Source organism: Castor canadensis, chromosome 19 (genome assembly GCF_047511655.1).
Source record: "Castor canadensis chromosome 19, mCasCan1.hap1v2, whole genome shotgun sequence".
In the NCBI taxonomy this organism is placed as follows: Eukaryota; Metazoa; Chordata; class Mammalia; order Rodentia; family Castoridae; genus Castor; species Castor canadensis.
The window spans coordinates 339,941-361,515 of record NC_133404.1 but is presented as its reverse complement, the minus strand read 5'-3'; the positions used below and the strand labels follow the sequence as shown (position 1 = coordinate 361,515).

General features: G+C 55.2%; 1 protein-coding gene across 1 annotated transcript in view; it reads left to right on the top strand.

Moving 5' to 3' along the window:
• Itga11 (integrin subunit alpha 11) overlaps window positions 1-21,575 on the top strand; it is a 99,689-nt gene that overhangs the window by 69,719 nt on the left and 8,395 nt on the right. Inside the window, exons 11-23 of the mRNA XM_074061494.1 lie at window positions 3,413-3,557; window positions 3,996-4,144; window positions 6,653-6,793; window positions 7,012-7,215; window positions 7,831-7,961; window positions 10,168-10,334; window positions 11,490-11,632; window positions 13,040-13,150; window positions 15,933-16,018; window positions 16,882-17,089; window positions 19,032-19,130; window positions 20,116-20,192; window positions 21,025-21,114. Coding sequence (XP_073917595.1) covers window positions 3,413-3,557; window positions 3,996-4,144; window positions 6,653-6,793; window positions 7,012-7,215; window positions 7,831-7,961; window positions 10,168-10,334; window positions 11,490-11,632; window positions 13,040-13,150; window positions 15,933-16,018; window positions 16,882-17,089; window positions 19,032-19,130; window positions 20,116-20,192; window positions 21,025-21,114 — 1,751 coding nt within the window. The remainder of the gene's footprint in view (window positions 1-3,412; window positions 3,558-3,995; window positions 4,145-6,652; window positions 6,794-7,011; window positions 7,216-7,830; window positions 7,962-10,167; window positions 10,335-11,489; window positions 11,633-13,039; window positions 13,151-15,932; window positions 16,019-16,881; window positions 17,090-19,031; window positions 19,131-20,115; window positions 20,193-21,024; window positions 21,115-21,575) is intronic.

The following is a 21,575-nucleotide window of genomic DNA, read 5'->3' as shown; positions in this document are numbered from 1 at the left end:
ATCTATGGGAGCGGCTGGGGGAGGGGGACACAGTGCCCTCTGGAGGTTTCTCAGGGCAACTGCATAGGACAGTCAGTGGCTCCCTCCACCTGGCGCCAAGGTCATGCTGCCAAGAGAAGCTAGAAGGAATTTCTGGCATTTCATCGTAATTCCACTTAGCCTGGCTGTGTGGCTCAGACAAATCATTAACCTCTCTGAACTTCCGTCTCTGAGTAGACGTCTGAGAAGTATTTGTGGAAATGAATTTTGAAGCTTGGAATTGAAACGCTCATTTTGAGACTTTGGAATTTCTTAAAATCCTTGTCTAACCCCAGCATGCACCCACTCTCAGAGAGAGGGGAGAGAGAGACACTTGCTCGTGGTCACATGGCCAGAGGTTGTGAGTTGAAGCTGCAACACCCCAGAGCCCATTCTCCAACCACTAGGCCGAAGAGCCTCAGCCTCAGTGTCAGCCCTGGTGACACTCTGGGCTGGATAATGAGCTGACAGTACAATGGTCCTGTCCTGCCTTTGACCTTACAATGGGAAGCTGTCCTGTGCATCAGAAGACGCCCCCCCAGCACCATCGCAGCCTTCACCCCCTGGATCCTATAGCACCCCCCCCACAACACCCACCCCAAGCTGCGACAACCAAGAACATCTCCAGGCATTGACAAGTGTCACTGAGGGTGGACCAGCCCCAGGAGAGAACTATGCTGCCTGTGCCTGACTTGTAGGACTGGCAGGGACACAGTTTTGGGAGCTGTAATCACCATGCAGGGAACGTCCAGGTTGGCTAGGAAGGCACGCCTGGTGCAGAAGCCAGGGCAGAGGGACCTCTGAGCTGAGTGCCAGCACCTCCAGCCAGTGTCCTCAAAGAGGTGCTGCCAAGCCTCAGACCTTATGACAGCCAATGACCTGTGCCTCCTGTCCTCACTGTGCTACTGGAAAGACCATCCAGTTAGGCCACCTCCGTCCCCTCTGGGTATATCTCTTGGGAGTTTAGTTACCCCATAAATCTAGGGTAGCTGGGATGCCATAAATCAGGGGACCCATACAAGGCTGCAGAGCTTGGGACACTGCTTGTCCCTGGAATGTCCCACTGTTGTGCCCCAACTGGACCCCACACCCAGCTTCCCCTCTGGGCTCTGGCCTGTTTTTTTTTTTTTTTTTAATGTGGACCCTTCAGATTTGTTCCAACTGAAAATGTTTGGGGTCCCCCAGCTGGAGAAGATTGTGACTCACTGAGGTTTGCTTTGGTGACCTCACATGCCCAGCTCACTGTCCCTGTCCTTGGTGAGGCACTCTTGCTCCAACAGTCTGCTCTCAGGACTTGCGACAAGTGGGCCCAAAGCCCAGCTGCTGCTGTGTTACAATCACAGGCGATCCCAGGCCCAGACCTGCCAGACCTAGAAGTCCTGATGGAATACCCAAACTCCACACAGGGAAAGCCAGCTGAGGGGTCTCCCAGAGGGACCCCAGGTACCTGGAAAGAACTGCCCTGCTCAGTGCATCGTCCAGATTTCTGCCATCTGCAAAGCCAAACATTCATCTTCAAAGCTCTCTACATGAAGCGAGGAGCCCTGTGGACTTGGGCTCAGTGGGCAGAGGACTGAAGAAAGGAAGGTGGAGCCCAAAATATTGCACTCTCCCTGAGAGGGCTCAGGTGGAAAACTGGAAACTTTAGTGAACTCCTAGGTTTTTTTCTCCTCTACCCCACCCCCCTCCGCTGTCAAAGACCCAGCCCTGCCTCTGAGTTGCTGTGTGACCTTGGGTAAGCCCCTTCCCCCTTTCTGAACTTCAGCTGCCTACTGTCAAGTGCAGTCTGTCCCCTTGCAGGGCTTTTGTGGGCCCAAATGGGTGGCTGGATGAGAAAGTACCCCACAGAGAATCGGGAGCATCCCACATGTGAGGAGTGTTGACAGTGACTATGGATGGTGAGCATTTGAGTCCCTGGCCCCGGTCCTGGCCAGGTACTGGCAGAGCCTCCCAGGCTGAAGCTGGAGTAGAGACAGAGAAGGGAATTAGAAAGTACGACGGTAAACACAGCCACACCTCAACTGCACAGCCAGCTTATTTATAGTAGCAAACACGCCATCTGCACAGTCGGTCCAGTTTCCACCCTTGGGCAAAAAGGTCAACCTGACTCTAAAGCCACAGAGGAGCCTTGAACCCAGTCAACCGACCGGCTTCGTGGAGAGCTCAGTAGGACAGAAAGGTGACTTTCCTGCTTGTGCTCAAATGTCCAAAGCTGGAGCACAGTCCAGCAGCCCCACCCCCAATTACCAAAGTGGCCCTCACCCCATTCCAGCGCCCTCCTTGTACCCTTGGCCTTTGGTACCTTTCTCCTCTTTTCATGTCCTGCTTGCCTTCCTGTGCCCACCAGTAATATGGATAGTTTGTGCGGAGGATGGGCAGGGTGCTGGTGGCCCAGGGAGAGGAACCCAGTCCTCAAGAAGTGAGCACGGAGTTGGTTTCCTGTCTTCCTGCCCAGGCATTGTAGCATACACCTGTCCTGCACCTGGGGGGTAGATCAAGGCTCTGCAAACCCTGAGAAATATGTTTCTCAGAGTGTTAGCCGTCACTGATACGGCCCTGGTTTATCTGTCCAACCTAATCTGGAGCTGCTCTTCCCCTCATTCAACACTCAGCTTTCAGGAAAGGGCCTGACCTCTCTGCAGCCCCAGGGCCTTTGCACAAAGCTGCTCCAACCCCCTTTCCCTGGTTGCATTATCACAGTTTGCAGCTACCTGTTTATCTGAGTGTGTGTTTAGTGTCTATGAACCCTGTAGAGGTGGGGACAAGTCCCCAGCACAGACAAGTGTGTGGCCTAAAGCAGATGGTCAGTGAACTGTGGCTGAAGGAATGAAGAGGAAGTAGAGGAAGTAGAAAGTTTTTAAAAGACTGCTTTTATTTATTGACCTATAGTAATTGTGCATGTTTGTGGGGACGGTGTGGCATGAAGATATGAATTCAGTGTGTGGCAGTGTAGAATGTCACACAGGAAAGTCACCCAGACCCTGTCAAGAAATACAGAAGTAGGCCCCCGTGCAGGAGGGACAGCTTGGAGTGTCAGAAGGAGGGGTGAGGACAAGAGATTTCCTACAGGGGTTTTGATGCCCAGGGAGGAATGGAGATTTGATCCTAGTTTTGAGTTTATTTCTTGAACATTACTTCTTTTCTAAAGTCCCACCCTTGGGATCAGCTTGACCCATTCTGCACTAAGGATGGGATGGGGTTAGGGGACAGTCTCTGTGCCTCATTCCCAAGCCCAGAGTCCCCACCAGGATCAATGTAGCTAAATCACAAACCTGGAGAAGGCACCCCAGATGGCCGGTGGACACTTCACTGGTTGCTGGTTGCTGGGCCTGGGGTGGCTTCCAGCAAGAAGTCCCCAGGAACAGGACCTGATGTGTGTCCCCTCCCATGTCAGGATGGGGTTCTGCTAGGAGCTGTTGGCGCCTACGACTGGAATGGGGCCGTGCTGAAGGAGACGAGTGGTGGCAAGCTCATTCCCTACCGAGAGTCCTACCTGAAGGAGTTCCCCGAGGAGCTCAAGAACCACGGCGCATACCTGGGTGAGGCAGGTGCAGGGACAGCTGGTGGGGACAGCAGGTGAGGGATGTCTGTGGAGGCCCCATGCTGGCTGAGCCCACAACCATGAGGACAGTTCCAGACCTGGTGCGTGGCCAGGGCCTGCCCCTCTCTAACCCTTGCTAGGGTTGTAAATGACAACCCTAAATAAATAAATAAGTAAATGACAAGCAGTTCCCTTAGCACAAGTGTGCCAAGCTGAGGTTTGTAGAATCTTGGTCAATTTCTGTCCTTAAAGCTGCCAGCCTGACCAGGACCTCAGCACACTGGGCCTGTGTCCCCAGGATGAAATGCAAGTCAAGTGCACTCTCCTTTTTATTAAGTCACCACCCCTCCTCTGGCATGACCAAGTCCCTCTCCAGGACCTGGCTAGGGCTGCCAAGGTCACAGGGCAGAGACCAGCCTGTTTCCTCCCGTGGCAGGGTACACGGTGACGTCAGTCGTGTCCTCCAGGCAGGGACGGGTGTACGTGGCCGGAGCCCCCCGGTTCAACCACACAGGCAAAGTCATCCTGTTCACCATGCACAACAACCGCAGCCTCACCATCCACCAGGCTCTGCGAGGCGAGCAGGTAATGGATGGGAGGCTGTGGCCAGTGGGTGAAGGGCAAGGGCAGTGGCACAGACAGGCCAAGAGGGCTTCTGGGACTTGCTTCTCCTTCTCACAGGAAGGTCCCCTAGACCCGCCAGCATCCTCCCTGAGTGGGGAACATGCCACTCGCACCACAGTTGAAAGTGTCAGCACTGGAAATAGCCATGAATCAGGGACTGTCCCCTCCCCAGTACGCCAGGCCTGGGCCCTGCTACAGCAAGGAGAACCTGGAGCAGTTCTCACTCTGTGTCATGGACATCTCATCTCAGAGGCTTTCGTCAGACCTTGTCTGCCATGTCTCTCTACTGTGCACTAGAGGCCAGGCTATAGGCAGCGGCTGGGTGTGACTGCCCAGCCAGGCTGCTGGACCCCTGAGGCCTCCTCAAGGGGCAGCCATGCTCCCCAAGTCCCTTCCTGCTGCCCAAAGTTGTGCATCCACCACAGCAAGGCCAGGGACCACCCGATGCTAGTTTCTTTCCTTTCCTGGAAGTGGGGCACACCCCAGTGCCACTGCCCTGCCTGGGATGTAGCTGACAGCCAGACGTCCCATATGGGACAGTTCTGAGCACCAACTGGAAAGCTAGGACAAGAGCCATTGGCAGTGAAGAGACCAGAAGTGGTGTCGGTAGCTGAGGAAGTCTGTGGTCCTCCAAGACCATATGGCAGACTCGTGGCTGGGTCAAGTTAAGAATCCAGGCCTCAGGGCCAATAGGAAAAGGGGACCAGGAACTAGAGAAAAGGTTAGATCAAAAAGAATTAACCTAGAAGGTAACACCCACGCACAGGAAATCAATGTGAGTCAATGCCCTGTATAGCTATCCTTATCTCAACCAGCAAAAACCCTTGTTCCTTCCTATTATTGCTTATACTCTCTCTACAACAAAATTAGAAATAAGGGCAAAATAGTTTCTGCTGGGTATTGAGGGGGGGAGCGGGAGGGGGTGGAGTGGGTGGTAAGGGAGGGGGTGGGGGCAGGGGGGAGAAATGAACCAAGCCTTGTATGCACATATGAATAATAAAAGAAAAATGAAAAAAAAAAAAAAAAGAATCCAGGCCTCAGGAGGGGCTCTCTTGTAATGCCACCTCCTCACTCCCAGCAACCCCCAAACCAGACCTCATCTCCTCCCGACTGGCAGTATCCATGACACCCTGCTGCCTGTCACCTGAGGTGGACTTGCTCCTCCCTGGACCACCTCCGGCTGCGCAGTACCACCATTCTGCCAGTCTTCCAGGCCCTTTATTTCTGGCTAGCAACCTTCCCGTCGCCTACCTGCTCCTCCGGAGGCTGCCTCCTTTGGGAATTGGGTTAGCCCTTGAAGGCTGGAGGGAATTTGCTGATGAATTTGTGACATCTCTCCTGCCCAGTTACACCCTCCACATCCTAAGGAGAAACCACAATGCTGGAGGCAGCTGAATTAAGTGGATTCCAAGTCACTGCAACCCACATAGTTGAGGCCACAGATTTAAATGAACTCCACTCCACCCCAGCTGTCTGCCTTGTAATTACTTTGCTCTCCTCCTACTTGCATTTTTATCTTTCCCCTCAGTTAAAAGGTTGTAATACTTGAGAATAGATTTCTCTGGAAACACCCAAGGCCTTGAGACAGTGAGGGAGGGAGAGCAGGGGATCAGGTGTTAAACAGACCTGGCTTAGCAGTGGCCAGCCTTCCAACATGGATAGCCCCTCAAATTTCTGATGAGTGGTGGGTGGTGCCCTCATCTTCGTGTGGAGCACACACCATCCCCAAGGCAGGAGAGGGAGCCAGCGAGGGCTCAAACGCTGAAGGGGACACCAGCCACCATCTGAGGCATGAGCCCCAGAGTAATCAGTGACATTGAAACTTGAAGGCAAACTAACTGGACAACCACAGAGGCTGGGTTACATCCATCAGGGGCCTATGTTGGAATCACCTGTGGTCATGTCATAGAAAAAAATAGAAAGGACTCCGGATGCAAGGCTCTATTTAAATCAGTATAGAGGGCAGAGGTGTGGCTCAGGCGGTAGAGCACCTGCCTAGCAAGTTCAAACCCCAGTGATTTATAAGAATAAAAATATATTTACACACACACACACGAATTGGTAATATAACTCACTAAAAAAGACCAGAAGAAAATACAGTAAAACCATCAATGGCAGTTCCACTTGCACATTGAGCCCACGAACAATTTTTGTTTTCTTCCTTATTCTTTTTTCCCTCATTTTTTGCCATTATATATCACTGCCTAATAGAATAAATGATTATGAATAAACGATGATGAGTGGAGGAGGTGTGGTCAACAGAAGAGGCAGGAAAGGGACAAGGACACCCTGGAAACAGGCCGTCCTTGGGGAGTGGGGAGGAAGGGCAGTGTGGAGGGAAGTCCTGGGACCCTGAGCATTCCGAGTTGAGTCAGAGGATGACCTTCGTTTCCCTGGGTGGGAAGGGAGGAGGCTAGAGGTCACACAGGTGAGGTGACAGCCCACTGCTCTTTCTCCCTGTGTGCACAGATAGGCTCCTATTTTGGGAGTGAGATCACCTCGGTAGACACCAATGATGACAATGTGACAGACGTCCTGCTGGTGGGAGCCCCCATGTACTTCAGTGAGGGCCGTGAGAGGGGCAAGGTGTATGTCTACAACCTGAGACAGGTACTACAGGACACCTGAGTGGCACTTGGACCAAGGTGACCCAAAAAAACCTGGGTTCCTAGAAAAGCTGGGCTAGGGAGAACAGGAACCCAGTGTGTCACTGGGCTTATGTCACCAGGAGGAGGCTGGGAGAAGTGGGGTGAGACAAGGACACTGGGTGCAGGCAGAGGGAGTTGTTGCCAAGCCCTGAGTATTTCGGGGGGGCCTTGGGTTTGCAGAACCGGTTTGTTTATAACGGAACACTGAAGGATTCCCACAGCTACCAGAATGCACGGTTTGGGTCATCCATCGCCTCCGTCCGAGACCTCAATCAAGACTCCTTCAATGACGTGGTGGTAGGGGCCCCACTGGAGGACGACCACAGGGGGGCCATCTATATCTTCCATGGCTTCCAGGGCAGCATTCTGAAGAGGCCCAAGCAGGTGAGGCTTCCAGAAAAGGCAGCAGAGGACTGGAGTCCCACAGCTCAGGTGTGCTCACATGGTCTGGGGTTTCCTCCTGCAGCCTCCCACAAGAAGGGGCCCTGTCTGTCCTGGCCTTAAGATGAAATCTGAACCTGGGTTCATTGTGTCTTCAGAACCTTCCTATACCCCTTTGTCCCTCACTACACCATCAACACAACAAAACCCATGCACCCAACTTCACGCCCCCAATAGGCAACAGGCATCCAGGTGACTGGGCTCTCACTTTGCTGGAAATTCACCTCAAATCTGACCTGTCTCCCCACCCCACCCGCCAGGATCATCACTTTGACCTTGTATTGTATTAGTAAGATAATTGATCCAATAAACATTTGAGGTACTGCTGGGCTCCCCGCCAGGCAACATGTACTCCCATTATCAGGGAATCTTTTAAGGCAAAACAATGGCTTTAACAGTAGGAATTTCAGGGGTCCTGATGGGAGGTGGGATGGCAAAGCATCTGATGGCTTCAGGCAGGCTCTTCCCAGAACTCCAGGCTGTCTGCTGTCTGACCATGACCTGGCCTGCCCCATGCTCACCGTGCACACGCCTGGCCTGTGCTTTCCTCTCCTGCAGAGAATCCCTGCAACGGAGCTGGCCCCTGGCCTCCAGTACTTCGGCTGCAGCCTACACGGACAGCTGGACCTGAATGACGATGGGCTCGTGGATCTGGCCGTGGGGGCCCTGGGCAGCGCTGTCGTTGTATGGTTGGTTGCACTGCTTTTCCTCGCGTTTGGGCTCTCTTGAGGGTCCCAGTGGACAGACAGAGGGTTGCAGGATGGCTTTAACATCGTTGTCTCTTGTCTTTAACCACTGTTGGCCAAATGAGCCCTGATCCTGTCCCATCCTGATTTCAAATTGAAACCCAGTTCCTGTCACATCCTGATCACAAATGTTCTTTTTATGGACTCACTGTAAGTCACCTTGGAGTCCAAATTCCTCTCCTCAATAGATTCCAGGACTTTAGATGAACTTGGTGTGCAAAAGCCCCTTGTAGAATTTGTCCTAAAAGCTCTCATTCCCAGACATTCCTTCTACTTCAGCCACCTGAAGCGACAAGTTGAGGACATTTGTCACATTGAGCATCTTTCCTTCTCTTTGGAGAGGAAGAACCTGCATGTGACCCGGGGACCCCTTCCCTCCAGCTCTCGGCCTCTTCTCCATTTTCCAGGCTCCACTTCCACGCTTTTCAAAAGCCCGTATGTTTTACCATGTGTTGAGTACTTTTAGATCCAAAAGGCAGAAGTTAATTAGAGTTTTTTAACATACATGTTGGTGAGACATATTTCATCATTTACATTATTTATAACAACTTAAAGAAAATTTGTAAAATGAAGAAAATAATCTCCCAGCACTTCTTCCCCTTCACCCTCTACTTCCATCGTTCAGGCACGTCTCCTACCAGTCTTTTTTTCTCCTGCATGTAGTTTAAGGTGAGTGAAATCCTGTTTTTCACATAGCTTGAAAAAGGCATTAGACAGAAATATTGCACGACTGCACAGGGAGACTAAAGGAGGGGAGGGTGTGCCCCTGTCCCCTGTCCTCTAGAATATTATAATCCAATTGGGAAACTGGGTCCCAGGAAACAGCTGAGGTGTAAGCTCTGCCCAAGTGCTCTAAGAGCAGGCCCGACTCTGCGGTGGTCACTAGGTGAGCCCAGTTCACCTACCTTACTGCAGCAATGGGCTCAGCACCCAGCACCTGGGGGGAATACACCTATCAGCATCCCGTATCTATCTGCTGGGACCAAAGCAGAGGTGTCCCCTGCCCCTCTAGGGCAGCACTGCAGAAACCAGGGTTCTGGGGTTCCAGCCCTGACAGAGAACAGGTGCACAGTCTCTCTTTGCCATCCTGTGCCACATGGGGGGCTTTTAGGGTTTTGGTGGTGGCTGTGGCAGCAAAAGCAGCCTGGCTTGAAAGGTGTGGTGAACATTCACTGTGTGGATCCAGCCAGGAAGTAAAACAGGTGTCCAAGGGCTGGGTAGGGGGTAGACATGGCCTAGCAGGTGTTTAGGGTGGCACACAGATCTCTGTCTAGGACACAAGATATACATGTGCACACACAGAGAGAGTGGGATTCTGCAGGAGTGACCCAGGCAGCAGCAATACCATTAAGTTAGGTACCTCAGTGGGCAGCCAGCTTTGAGAGTGCACTCAACATGGCATGGTCACAGGGAGGCCTCACTCACCCCCACTGATTTTCAAAGGTATAGAGGTTGTAGGAACCAGTGGAGCCAAAGCTCAGATGCAGCCCTTCCCTCACAGCCCAGAGAGATACCAGCCAGGAGGAAGAGGAGCATGGCACAGGGCTCAGGTCACTCTGCCCTGTTCCCTTCCACATACACAGATGCTTTGAAGAGGCAGTGGGTTCCATCCCAAATGTGCTCCACTTAGGACAACAGGCAATGGCTACCTGGATGGGTCAGGTGATGGTGAGGAAGCCGTAGAACCTGTCTTTGTTGTTTGCACGATGGCCTGTCCTGAGGAGCACTAACACCTCCTGCCCATCCAAGTGAAGTCTGGGCATCACCCCAGTGTCCCTTAAGAGTTTCCTGGATGTGCAGAGCCTGTGCTGATGTCTGCATTTTAGCCAGATGCCTGGGAGATACAAGCAGACGCAAACTTGGCAAGCATTCCTTTAAAACAGGAATGCTGGCTCTGACCTTACATCCAGGCTGGGAACCACCACTATAAAAAGTGACAGGGGCAGTGAGGTCCTCAGCGTGTGCAGTTCAGGATTACTGGTCCCTCACCAACTGTGCTTTTTGGCCCAATCCTGTGACGTCGGGAACCTCTCTGCTTCCCCCTCCCCTCCAGCAGGGGGTTTGCAGCCTGCACGCCCATCTGAGTCTCTACCTGCTGGTCCCAGCAGAACACCCTGCTCCATGCAGCTCACTGGCCCTTCTCCTCCAGGGCCCGGCCTGTGGTGCAGATCAACGCCAGCCTCCACTTCGAGCCCGCCAAGATCAACATCTTCCATAAGGACTGCAAGCGCAGTGGCAGGAGCGCCACCTGCCTGGCCGCCTTCCTCTGCTTCACGCCCATTTTCCTGGCACCCTACTTCCAAATGGCCACTGTCGGTAAAGCAGGTCCCTGCGTCCCCAGCTCTGTCTCCCCATGGGCTTTTCCATGGCTCTGTTTCACAGCCTGGGCTTTCTGTGAAATAGGTTCTAAGTGCCTGGTCACACTGACGGCCAGCTGTGATGCTGTCATTCTAAAGGACGCCAGGACCAGGGTGTCAGTGAGCAAAGCTGACCACCACAGGAAAGGACAGGAGAAGAAGGAACTGGTCCAGGTGCAGTTTGAACACAGGGCTGAAAGCAGAGCAGTGGCCAGGGTTGGAAGCCAGAAGTCAGCCTGGCTCTAGAGGGTGTCAGATCTGGAGCCGGCAGGGACAGCTGGGAACCAAGGTCCAGACAAACAGGCCATGCCACCACTTGGCAGGAGGTGTGGACCTGGGCAGGGCAGCCTCCTTCTGTGGCCCATTCTTCCACCTTTGGCTGGACTCAGACCTGCTACCACAGCCCTGGGCCAAGGCAGCCCCTGGAATGGAAGACTACTTGTCCACGAGCTGGTACAAGAGATGGGGATCGCAGGTAGCATCTCAGCCAAGACACAAGACCAAAGAAGAGATGGACCCAGGGGAAGAGGAGGAAAAAGGCAGGCCTGACACTGTGCCCTTCTCTTTCAAGTTCATCTGTAAAGGAGAAGGAAGATGTGAGGGCCAGGGCAGGCCAGAGGGCTGCCTTGATGGACAGGAGAGGGACTGAGCCTTTCCTAGAACTGGCAAGAGATTTTCCTAGGTCAAGGGGGGAGGTTGTAAGTCATGGGTCTGAGGAGCCCTCCCTAGTGGGAGAGGACCCTACCAGAGCAAGGAAGGAGGGTGGAGGGCGAGCTGAGGAGTTGTGTGGCACCCCCAAGGCTGAACAGGGCATGGTCCTTGCCCTATCTTCTCTCTGTGGAGTTTGCTTTCCCCTCCCTCTTCCTGCCCCCTCTTTCTTTGCTCCTCTGCCTCCTTCTTCTCTTCAGTCCCTTCCTCTTCCCTTCTCACTGCATCACTTGAAGCTCCTAGCCCATACAGGGCCTGTGAGGGATGAGGATGGGCTCTCTCTGGCCAGCCTGGGGGGCTTCCTGGAGGAGGCTGACTTCCCAGAGACTGTATTTAAAGTGAGGCAAGCAGTCTTGGGTGGGGCTGAGTCTCCAGCTCCATGGTCTCATTTTCTCCCCTCTTCTAGGCATCAGGTACAATGCCAGCATGGATGAGAGGCGGTATATGCCAAGGGCCCACCTGGATGAGGGCGGGGACCAGTTCACCAACAGAGCTATCCTGCTGTCCTCTGGCCAGGAGCACTGTCAGCGAATCAACTTCCACGTCCTGGTGAGCCTGGCAGCCAGCAAGAGGGCCCAGACCCCTGCAGGAGGGGGACACAGAACTGGGGAGATAGCTGCTGGGCCTGAACCCCTGCAGGAGGGGGACACAGAACTGGGGAGGCAGCTGCTGCAGGAGAGGTGGGAGCCCAGGGTGTCAGGGCCTGCAGCAGGCCCTGGGAGGGTGGCAAGGGGCCAGTGTTCCTAACCTTGACCACCTCATACTCCACCCCATACCCAAAGAAAAGTCCTTGGGGACACACAACCTTTGGCCTGACTGTGCCCCTTCCAAGTCCCTGCTTCCCAAGCTCCCCGATGCCCAGGGTAAGATCCAGGAGGGAGTCAGGCTCTGACAGGTCTAGGGAGAGGGTGGGGTTGCAGCAGGACCCTGGTTCAGGTGGACTGAAGATCAGGGCCAGAAGAGGTGGGTGGAGGCCCGGGCAGGTTAGGGGGAACAGGACCTTCATGGCAGCAAGGGAGACCTGTGAGACCTGCAGTGTCTCATGAGAGGTGGTGGCCTGGTGCCGCATTCGATAGATGAGGAAGGCAGTGAGAAGTTTGCCTCCATCCAGAAACACCAAGTGCCCCACCACAGCTCCAGCCGCAGAGACGAGAGGAGGAGGTGCTCAGAGCCTAGTGGCCCAGTGCTCAAAGGCTGCCGGTCAGAGAAGCAAGGTGTGAGAAGTCCTTAAGCCGTTGACATGTGGCCCCAGACGTGTGTGCAATGGCCTCTCAGAGTGGCCCAGCCAGTGCCCTCATCACGGGGAGCCATCCTGACCTGATGCCTGGGACCCTGGTGGCCCAACACACAGAGTTCTAGTGGCCGCAGTTTCTGATGCCAGCCAGGTCTAAGGGCCACTGGCTTAAAGCAGAGGAGGGCTTGGGACAGGATTTGCAGGTTTGAGGGGACAGACCTTTGAGGCAGCTCCAAGCACCCGTCATTTGACGCTCAGGACCACTCAAAATCAGAGCTTGTTCTCATTCATTGATTCAACAGTGTTAGGGCCCATCACTGTGGGGGACAGGAGACTCTGCTTGGAGGCTTTACACCTGCTCCCCAGGGGAGGAAAAATCCCCACATAATGGTGTGGTTTGACTGCCACCAGAGAAGTGCAGTGACAGTGGAAAAGGGCAGGGGGTGCAACAGGCTTCTGGGGGCCCAAGGCACAGGAATGATGAGAGCAGGGCTTTGACGGGTGTGCAGGAGCCTGGTGAAACCTCCAAGTAGCGGGGCTGGCATACACTGACCTACCAGTCCTGTCCATCTGCAGACCTTGCCAGAAACCTCTGTCCACTCAAGGATGTCAGGGCCACCACCCTCTCTCGGCTTAGAGAGGTAGAAAGTTTGTCTTAGGGGTCCTGGCCCAGAAAATGATGTCTTCCTCCCTGTGAGCCCTGCCCTCCTCTGTGCCTGCAGGACACTGCTGACTACGTGAAGCCCATAGCGTTCTCAGTCGAGTACTCACTGGAAGACCCCGAGCACGGCCCCATGCTGGATGACGGCTGGCCCACGACACTCAGAGTTTCGGTACGTCCCAGTGCGCAGGCCAGCCCCCCGCCACAGCCCATCCCACCGCTCCTCATCTCCTGAACCACGCTGCATGCCATGACCTAGCAAGGCACTGGAAGAACAGTTCCCTGAGGACAAGGACCAGGGCTTCCTCTGTTCTGGGTTCCCCAGACCCCAGCAACAGGGTAGCACTGAGGCAGTGCTGGAGAGACAGAGTCACAGGACCAGAAGGGACCTTGCATCTCCATCTCCTGCCTCCCTCCAGCCACTTAGAGCCTGGTCTTCTGCTTCTTGAGTGACTGACTAACCAGCACTCCCCAGCCTCCTAAGTACTGCAGTAGAAATACACAGCCTGTCATTGGCCATGGCCCCACATCTAACCCCCAGCTGTCAGAGTGTCCAGGTTCCCTAATTCCTGACACCCTGTGCCCCCAGCATCTGTGGCTCCAGGCGGGTCCCCCTCAAGGAAAACACCAGGGAGTGATCAGTTCTGTCCAAGCCAGGCTGGGAGAGCAGGTGTAGAAGGCAGGATCTGATGCCTGAGTCCTGCAGGTTAGGAAACAGCTTTGAACACCACATACCGATAGACTTTGGGTTTGGGTCACTGAACAGTCTGGCTGGCAGTTTTGGAGTCACTCAGGTCCTGCCTGGATTTCTCCAGCAAGGCTTCTCCTGCACCCTCATCTCTCATCACCCCCCACCCCGCAGCTCCTCCACTACCCTCCCACGCTGTCCTCATTGCCACATCCTCCCCTCCCCCTTTCCTTGTGCACCTGCCTCATGGCTGCCTAAGCCAGGACAGGGCAAAGGCTTTTCCTGCATTGTAGTTACAAAGCCCCCAGAGCAAAGGAATGAGTGCCCACGACTTACTGTCCTACAGGTGTGCAGAGCCCACCATGCAGGCGAATTGCGGCGTCATAGGGACCCTAATAACCTCCATGTGAGGAGGTCAGGAGGGTCCTGTGCCCGGGGGAGGGAGTTATGGAGTGTCATGATAGAGTGGGGGCTTCCTAGAGGAGGCAGTCTTGGTGTGCCCTTTAAAGGGTAGATAGAGCTGGAGGATGGGGTTTCATTCCAGAAAGTGACAGTCCCCTCAGCATAAATGGAGGGACGTGTAAACAAGGGCAGAGAGCAGAGGTGGAAGGGAGTCCGGCGTGTGTTGGGGAGGCCTTTGAGGCCCAGCTAAGCTGAGAAACCCCTTAATATGACTTTCTAGCGCCCAGCAAGTTAGAAACACGCCGCTGTCCCTCAGTTTACCCAGATCTCCTTAGCATCTGTTAAATGCAGGCTGCTGCTCTCAAACTGCCAGGCCTGCCCCGCAAAACCCCTGGGGAATAAGCTGTTCCATGTCTCTGGGTGCAATCTTGTTCCTTTAATCAGGTGGCCAGAACTTTTTTTTAGTGGTGCTGGGGTTTGAACTCAGGGCGTCACCTTGCTGCTAGGCAGGTGCTCTACCACTTGAGCCATGTCCCCAGCCCTTTTGGTTTTAGTTATTTGTCAGACATGCCTCAGGTGAAGCTGGGATGACAGGCTCCCACCATGGCTGGACTTCTGAGGGTTGTTGCACTGTTTTCAAACATCTTCAGCAGCGTGCTGGGCTGGGAGTAGGGGACAGTTCTTATTGGAGCCTTGAATACACCAGGATGAACCCCGGTACTGGAACACAGTGAACCCTGAGAGCCAGCCCTGTCCCCACTTTTGCCAGCTCTGCTCTTTTGCTGGCCACTGGGCCTCCAGCTGCAAATGCAAATCCATCACCAGCCCACAGCAAGGTGTCTAAACCAAGGGCTAGACTGTCCTTTGAGGACAGTTGACGACTTTAAGGCCTGGGTGCCTTTGCAACAGCTGTTTGCCCAACCTGGGTCGGGTTGCATCCTGGTCTCAGGCTCGAGGTGTCCCCAAGCTGAACTCTTCATCTCCACTCTGCAGTTAGAACCAAATGGCAATGGGATGTCCAGTCTGCCAGACATGTGAAAGGAACCCACTGGCCTCAGGACCTAATGAGCCCACCTCTGAGGCCATGGAGCACACCCACCCCGTTCCTGTCTCTTCCCTGTGTGTTGCAGCAGCCTTGGGGCCTCCCAGCTTCTGGCTCCAACTGCAGCCAGATGGAGCCTTCAACATGCTCCCTGGCAGGACTCTCCCCTGCCTGAAGCACTCGGTGTCCCCTGTCATTGCTAGGCATGACCCCGAGGCCTTGTCAGAACTGGCTGCTGCCCCATCTTCCCCACCTCCACCCATGTCTCTCTCTACAGCAACGCTGAACCACCAGTCCTTCCTCTCACTCACCACAGCACTTCTGCCTCAGGACCTTTGCACAGACTCATCCTTCCTCCTGGACCTTCTGCCTCCCTGGTCCAGCCAGCTAACCTGCTCATGCTCCAGAACCCTGGCCCACTGTCACACCCTTGAAACCCTCTCTGACCACCACAGCCAAAATAACATTTTGCCCCTCCACCTCTTCTGTTCTTCATGTTTCTATTTTGGCTTTCTGCACATTTCACGATAGTTATATCTTCCCCATGATCTGCATCTTCCTCATCCTGTACTCACCCACCCAGCGTGGTCAGTGCCTGCTGACCAGAAGGAGCTGTGTTGCCAGCCGGGGTAAGCACCACAAGGGCCCAGGTTGAGCTGAGTTCGGGGCCACGTTCCAGAGGAGGTAGAGAAGGGCACGGTGGGGACTGGGAAGAACAGAGCAGGCACAGGCAGAGGCTGGTGTGCTCCGGCTCAGGGCAGCCCATGGCAAAGATGCGACCCCCCCGATTCGGCCGCCCACACCCAGATCTCCCTGGCCCAGGTGCCTTTCTGGAACGGCTGCAATGAGGATGAGCGCTGCGTCCCCAACCTTGTGCTGGATGCCCGGAGTGACCTGCCCACGGCCATGTGAGTTGCTGCTCCCGGGACAGCACCATCAGGACCCCATCCTTGCTGGTGTCTCTGGGGCTCTTGGGGCCCTGGATCATTCCCTGCACAGCTTCCTCATGCTCTGCCTCTAACTGCTGTGTGACCTCAGGCAAGCACCCTCCCCACTCCAGGCCCACGAGTGAAATGAATGCTACCCGTCCACTCTGATCTCCTCAAAATTTGTTTGGAAAGTGAACCTCCTTTTGGAGCCCAAACTATAAAATATGCAGAGTGGAGACAGGCGACCCATTCTCCAGTCCCCAGACTAGGTCACCAGGCCAAATACCTGGTCTTTCCCCTCCTTCTGATGGAAAGATGTTAGGTTGACTGGCCAAGGCCGAGCAGGGTGCCACAACCCCCTGGATTAAAGTAACTAGCACACAAGGCAAAAGAATAAACAGCGCTGATTTTTAAACAATTTATGCTCAACTTTTATCCAACTATGAGATGATTAAGACAGACAATGTCATACTATTGCACAGACAGCAAATTGAAATAGCACATCCAAACCTTACAGAAGGCTGAAGAAGTAAATATTACAGCCATCCAAGAGGCTAGTCATCAAGATTGTCTCCACGTTCAGTTTTGAACTTCCTGGCAGCCAAAGCCAAAAGAGAAACTAGTAAAGAGATGATACTGTCCAGTGAGCTCAAATAAGAGCTCTGAGTCCAGAGAGTCTGTGAGGGGGAAACCAGGGGCCTTTGGAACAGTCCTGCCATCCACTTCCCATCTTCTCCCAATGGATATTGCCATGGGCAGAGCCATGTGGCCAGCCACCTGTCCTGTTCCCACCTCTCTGGATCAAGGCTCAGCTCCACCCGTCAGCCCCCGTCTCTCCCCAGGGAGTACTGTCAATGGGTGCTGAGGAGGTCTGTGCAGGATTGTTCAGCATACACACTGTCCTTCGACACCACTGTGTTCATCATTGGAAGCACACGCAGGCGCGTGGCAGTGGAGGCCACACTGGAGAACAGGGGTGAGAATGCCTACAGCACGGTCCTCAACATCTCCCAGTCCGCAAATCTGCAATTTGCCAGCTTGATCCAGAAGGTGAGATCTGGGCGGCCTGCCAGCTGGCCAAACCCCAAGACAGAGAAGGAGAGGAAGAGTCCAGGGGGGCTGGCTGTGAAACAGAGCCACCTATGGAGCTCAAATACCCGTGGTCCCTTTTGTCTCCTCCTCTGGAGATGCTCTGGGGTGAGGCTTCAGGGCTCCTGGGAGAGTGGGGTGAGGCTTTAGGGATCCAGGAGAGGGGGTGAGGCTTCAGGACTCCCAGGCAGCCAGGACTGAGGACAGAGTGTGGGCGTGTGAGCTTTTGGGTACAAGGAAATGGACGCCTGCCTTGTCTCCCTGGCGGCGTGGGAGCTCTACCACCACCGCGCTCCCGTGGCGCACCTGGGCTCTCTCAGAAGCCTGTTAATGAGAATTACGGCCAGAAACGGCACTCCCCACTTCAAAACTCCGGTCATTCTCAGCTTTACCACAAAGTCCAGGCCCCTCCCAGTACCATCCATGGCCCAGCTCTGCAGAAGCTCCTTCAGATGAGTCTGGGTGCTGGAGGCCAGGTCCCCTCAGACGCAGACTGCGTCCATGTGACATATAGCATGGACAGGCACTGGGCCCTTCCATCGGAGCTGTGCTCAGAACCACTGGCCAGCAACCCCTCCCATGCGCCCCCATTATGGCCTGGGAAGAGGCTGAGTGCGCTCAGGAGCAGCCTCATAGCCAGAAAGGGAAGCCACACAAAGCCAGAGCCACTTGCCATGCTCTCCCTGCTCCGTGGGCCCCGCACCCTCAAACAGACTTCAATGGGCCCCTGGACGAGGCTTGGCATTGGCCCTGGTCAACCCTCCGCCAGGCCCTGGTCTGGTGTAACACCACCAGTTCCCTGCCCAGAGAGGAAGGAGGAGCCCGTGTGACAACCTCAAAGTCCTCTCCTGTCTGTCCGGGTTTTGGGTACACAGGCTGGAATCCATGCCTACCTTCCCTGCTCCCCTGGCCTCGTGAGGCCGGCCTGTGCCTGTTCACAGCCACGGGGAGAGAAGTGTGGAGTTTAATTTTGCAGCCAGAAGGCCTTTGAAAATAAGTGAGGCAGCGAACAACGGGAGACATGTTCTGTGGCACTGTGTCCACACAGCAGGAGCTGTTTCCTTTGCTCGGCCACCCACCCAGCCTGGGCAGCAAGGGGCTCCCACTGGGAGGTCAGCATTGTTGGAAATGTAGGCCCCAAAATATTGCCGGGTGGGAGAGGGAGAGAGCAGAGAGAGAGAGAGAGAGAGGGAGGGAGAGAGGGGCAGGGGCTTAAATACCCCTCAGTGGGACTCAGCATGGTCTGGTTGGTTAGGATCTTATGGCTCATGCTGATTGGAGGTTGGGGCAGAAGGAGGGTTCCAGCTAGACTTGAGGCAGGACCGTGACCCTGGAAAACAGGAGCTTAAGGGTGCAGTGAGAACTGAAACCTACCGGCGCCATTATTGCCAACACTGCTCACTGTTTCTCTGGATTACACAGTTGGGCAAGAACAGAAAACCACACTTCATGGCACCCAGAGGTCCTCTCCAGCCCTGACAGAAGGCAGTGGAGCCAGAGAGGGGCAGGGTCACCAGGGGCTGGAGAGTGGCTTTCCTGCCCTTAAGTGGGTAGAATGAATCCCTCTGAGTGAGGAACTGCCTCCTCTGAGCCCTGGCGTCTGCCCGCAAATAGCCAACGAGAGCCGCTGTGGTGACACAGAGAATATAGCGCCTGTGCCTGAGTCCTGTCATTCCTGCCACACTGGCGGCTGCGGTGACCCTCCCGCGTGTCACACTGCCTCGGGGAGGAGGGAAGCTTTGTGTGGTCGCAGCGATCTGCAGGCCAGTGCTCCCGGCCTCTAGCATGGCCAGTGGTCAGAGGTGGGGGCAGGGGCGGGGGGGGCGGTGCTGGCTGCAGTGAGGGAGCCCCAGACCCAGGTCTCAGGCCCTGCCTCACTGCTGTCTCAATGTCCCATCCCCAGGATGACTCCGACAGCAGCATCGAGTGCGTGAATGAGGAGAGGAGGCTGCACAAGAAAGTCTGCAATGTCAGCTACCCCTTCTTCAGAGCCAAGGCCAAGGTGGGGTTGGGCAGGGCAGAGGGGCAGGCGTGCAGGGCACAGAGAGCGGGAGCAGAGGACTGGGGAAGTGTAGCTTATCTCCCATGAAATGGCATTTGAACGGCTTCATCAGCCAGCCTAGCAGAGCACCCAGCATCCTTCACTTCAGGGGCCACATTGGTCAACTCCACTGTTCCTTATCCTCGCACGCTTTCTCCTGAGTGCAAACCCACCACAGGCTTAGAAGCACGCGTAGAAAGGTGGGGGGTGGGACAAGGTAGCTAGGAGGGAGAGAGAGACGACAGGCCATAAGGGGGGCTTTAGTAGCCAGCTCTGGGCAGCAGGCAGCCACAGAAGGTTCTGGAACCAGTCGGAGGAGACCATGGGGATAGAAATGGGGGAGGAGGGAGGGGTGGAATTAGGGCCTCTGGACAAGAACCTCCACAGTCGGTACCTCAGGGGTGTCCCCAGAGTTGTGGGGGACACAGCAGGGAGTGGAACACACACATATGCTTCCCAGCCCTCTGGGAAGACGGGGTCAGAACTGAGGAGAACACAAGCCCAGTAGCACAAGGATGGGGCTGGAGGAGGCCATGGTGAGGTGACCTCCACCGCTGGGTGAGGGGCCAGGCCAGCATGAGGACCAGGTCAGAGTGTGGCTTCTGCCACTGGGCAAGGAGGCCATCGGCAGGTTGGGCAGAGTCAGAGGACTGGGGGTTCCTGCTTGCCTCTGCCCGCCTCGTGAGCCTGATCCTGGCCTCTCCCTCCCGGGTTAAGGAGAGAAGGAGGTGAGGGGGAGGGAGATAGAAGCGGGGAAGGAGGGCTGCCCACAGGTCCAGAAACCCCAAGACACACAGCCTACCAGCCCCCTTCTCCAGCACCCTCTCCTCCCACCCCCAGCCATTACCAGCCATGGGGCACACCAGGGGAAGGCACAGGAGCATAGGGCATGGTGGGGGCCAGGCAGAGCCAGGCAGGGCCCCGCTTAGGCCCTGCTTCCTCGCAGGTGGCTTTCCGTCTGGACTTCGAGTTCAGCAAGACAGTCTTCCTCCACCACCTGCAGATCCAGCTCAGCTCCGGCAGGTCAGGTGCCTGCGCCTGCCCCACCTCCCACTTCAAGCTGCTCCCTCACCCCCGCTGTCCCACACTGAACCCCACTGCCAAGCCTGTCCCAACCTCAGACCAGCCTGCCGCCTGCCCTGTGACCACCACTCCTCATTCTTGGAGGCTTGGAGATAAGTAGCAATGTCTGTCATCCCCTACCTTCTGCCAGCACAGCAGGTAGCTGTTATTTAGGCCCCTGTGCTTGTAAAATTGGGGTACACATGTCAGCCCTCACAGTGCCCCCTTAAGATCAGCAGAGCAGGGCCTATTCCCCACCCCACCCTACAAGTCACGGTCAGAAAAGGGAGTCTCAGAGAGGCTAGGAGAATTTCCCAAGGACTCCGTGGGGATCTGTCTGTCCCCAGGCCTCCCTGAGGTGGCTGGCTAGAGGTTGACCTCTAAATCACCGGGAAACAGTTTCCTTCCTCACAGAATTGCTTCTGTGTGGGCCAAAACCCTTTGCCAAGAAGTAAATACTCCAGGAACACCAGGCGCTGACGTCGTGAGCCGGCGTCATGGCTCCAGCCCCTGTGCGTCACAGGCAGCTCAGGATCCCAGCTGGAGGCTCCTCGGGGAGGTAGCACAGGCAGGCAGTGGCCAAGCCCAGCGTGGGCCTCCCAACTCTCACCCAGAGTCCTCCCTGGTCCCGGCCAGCCCAGGTGGCCACATCAACCAAGGTGGCAGGAACACCAACGCCACCCCTTCCTGCCTTCCAGCCTGTCCTCTTCCCACACTGGCCTTGTGCAGCTTTCATCTCCAGCCTGTGCCCTCTTCAGTCTCCAAGCTCCCCTGACCCTGACTTTCCCTGTAGTGACAGTGACGAGCAGGACAGCACCAAGGAAGACAACTCGGCTCTCCTGAGCTTCCACCTCAAATACGAGGCCGACATCCTCTTCACCAGGTGGGCTCTGCGTACCTAGAGGAGCAAGTGGGGCTGGAGATGGAGCCAAGGGCTTCCCTGTGGGTCAGAGTGAAGCCCCTCATCCACACTGGGGCCATGTGAAGCCAGAGGAAGGAGCTGGGCACAGTGGTTCACACCTGGGGGTCAACAGACAAAAGCTGAGCATGGTGGCACATGCCTGTGGTCCCAGCTATAGTGGGAAGTACAAAATAGGAGGGTTGAGGTCCATGCTAGCCTGGGCAAAAAGCAAGACCCTGTCTCCAAAGTAACCAGAACAAAAAAAGGCTAAGGGTATGGTTAAAGTGTTAGAGCACCTGCCTAGCAAGTGCAAAGATCTGAGTTCAAATCCCAGTACCACCAAAATAACAAAGGAAAGAGGAGACCTAGGCCTGGTCCCAGGAAGGTGGAGGCAAGGAAGGAACCCCCAGCACAAGCAATAATGGGTACATTGTATGTAGGGA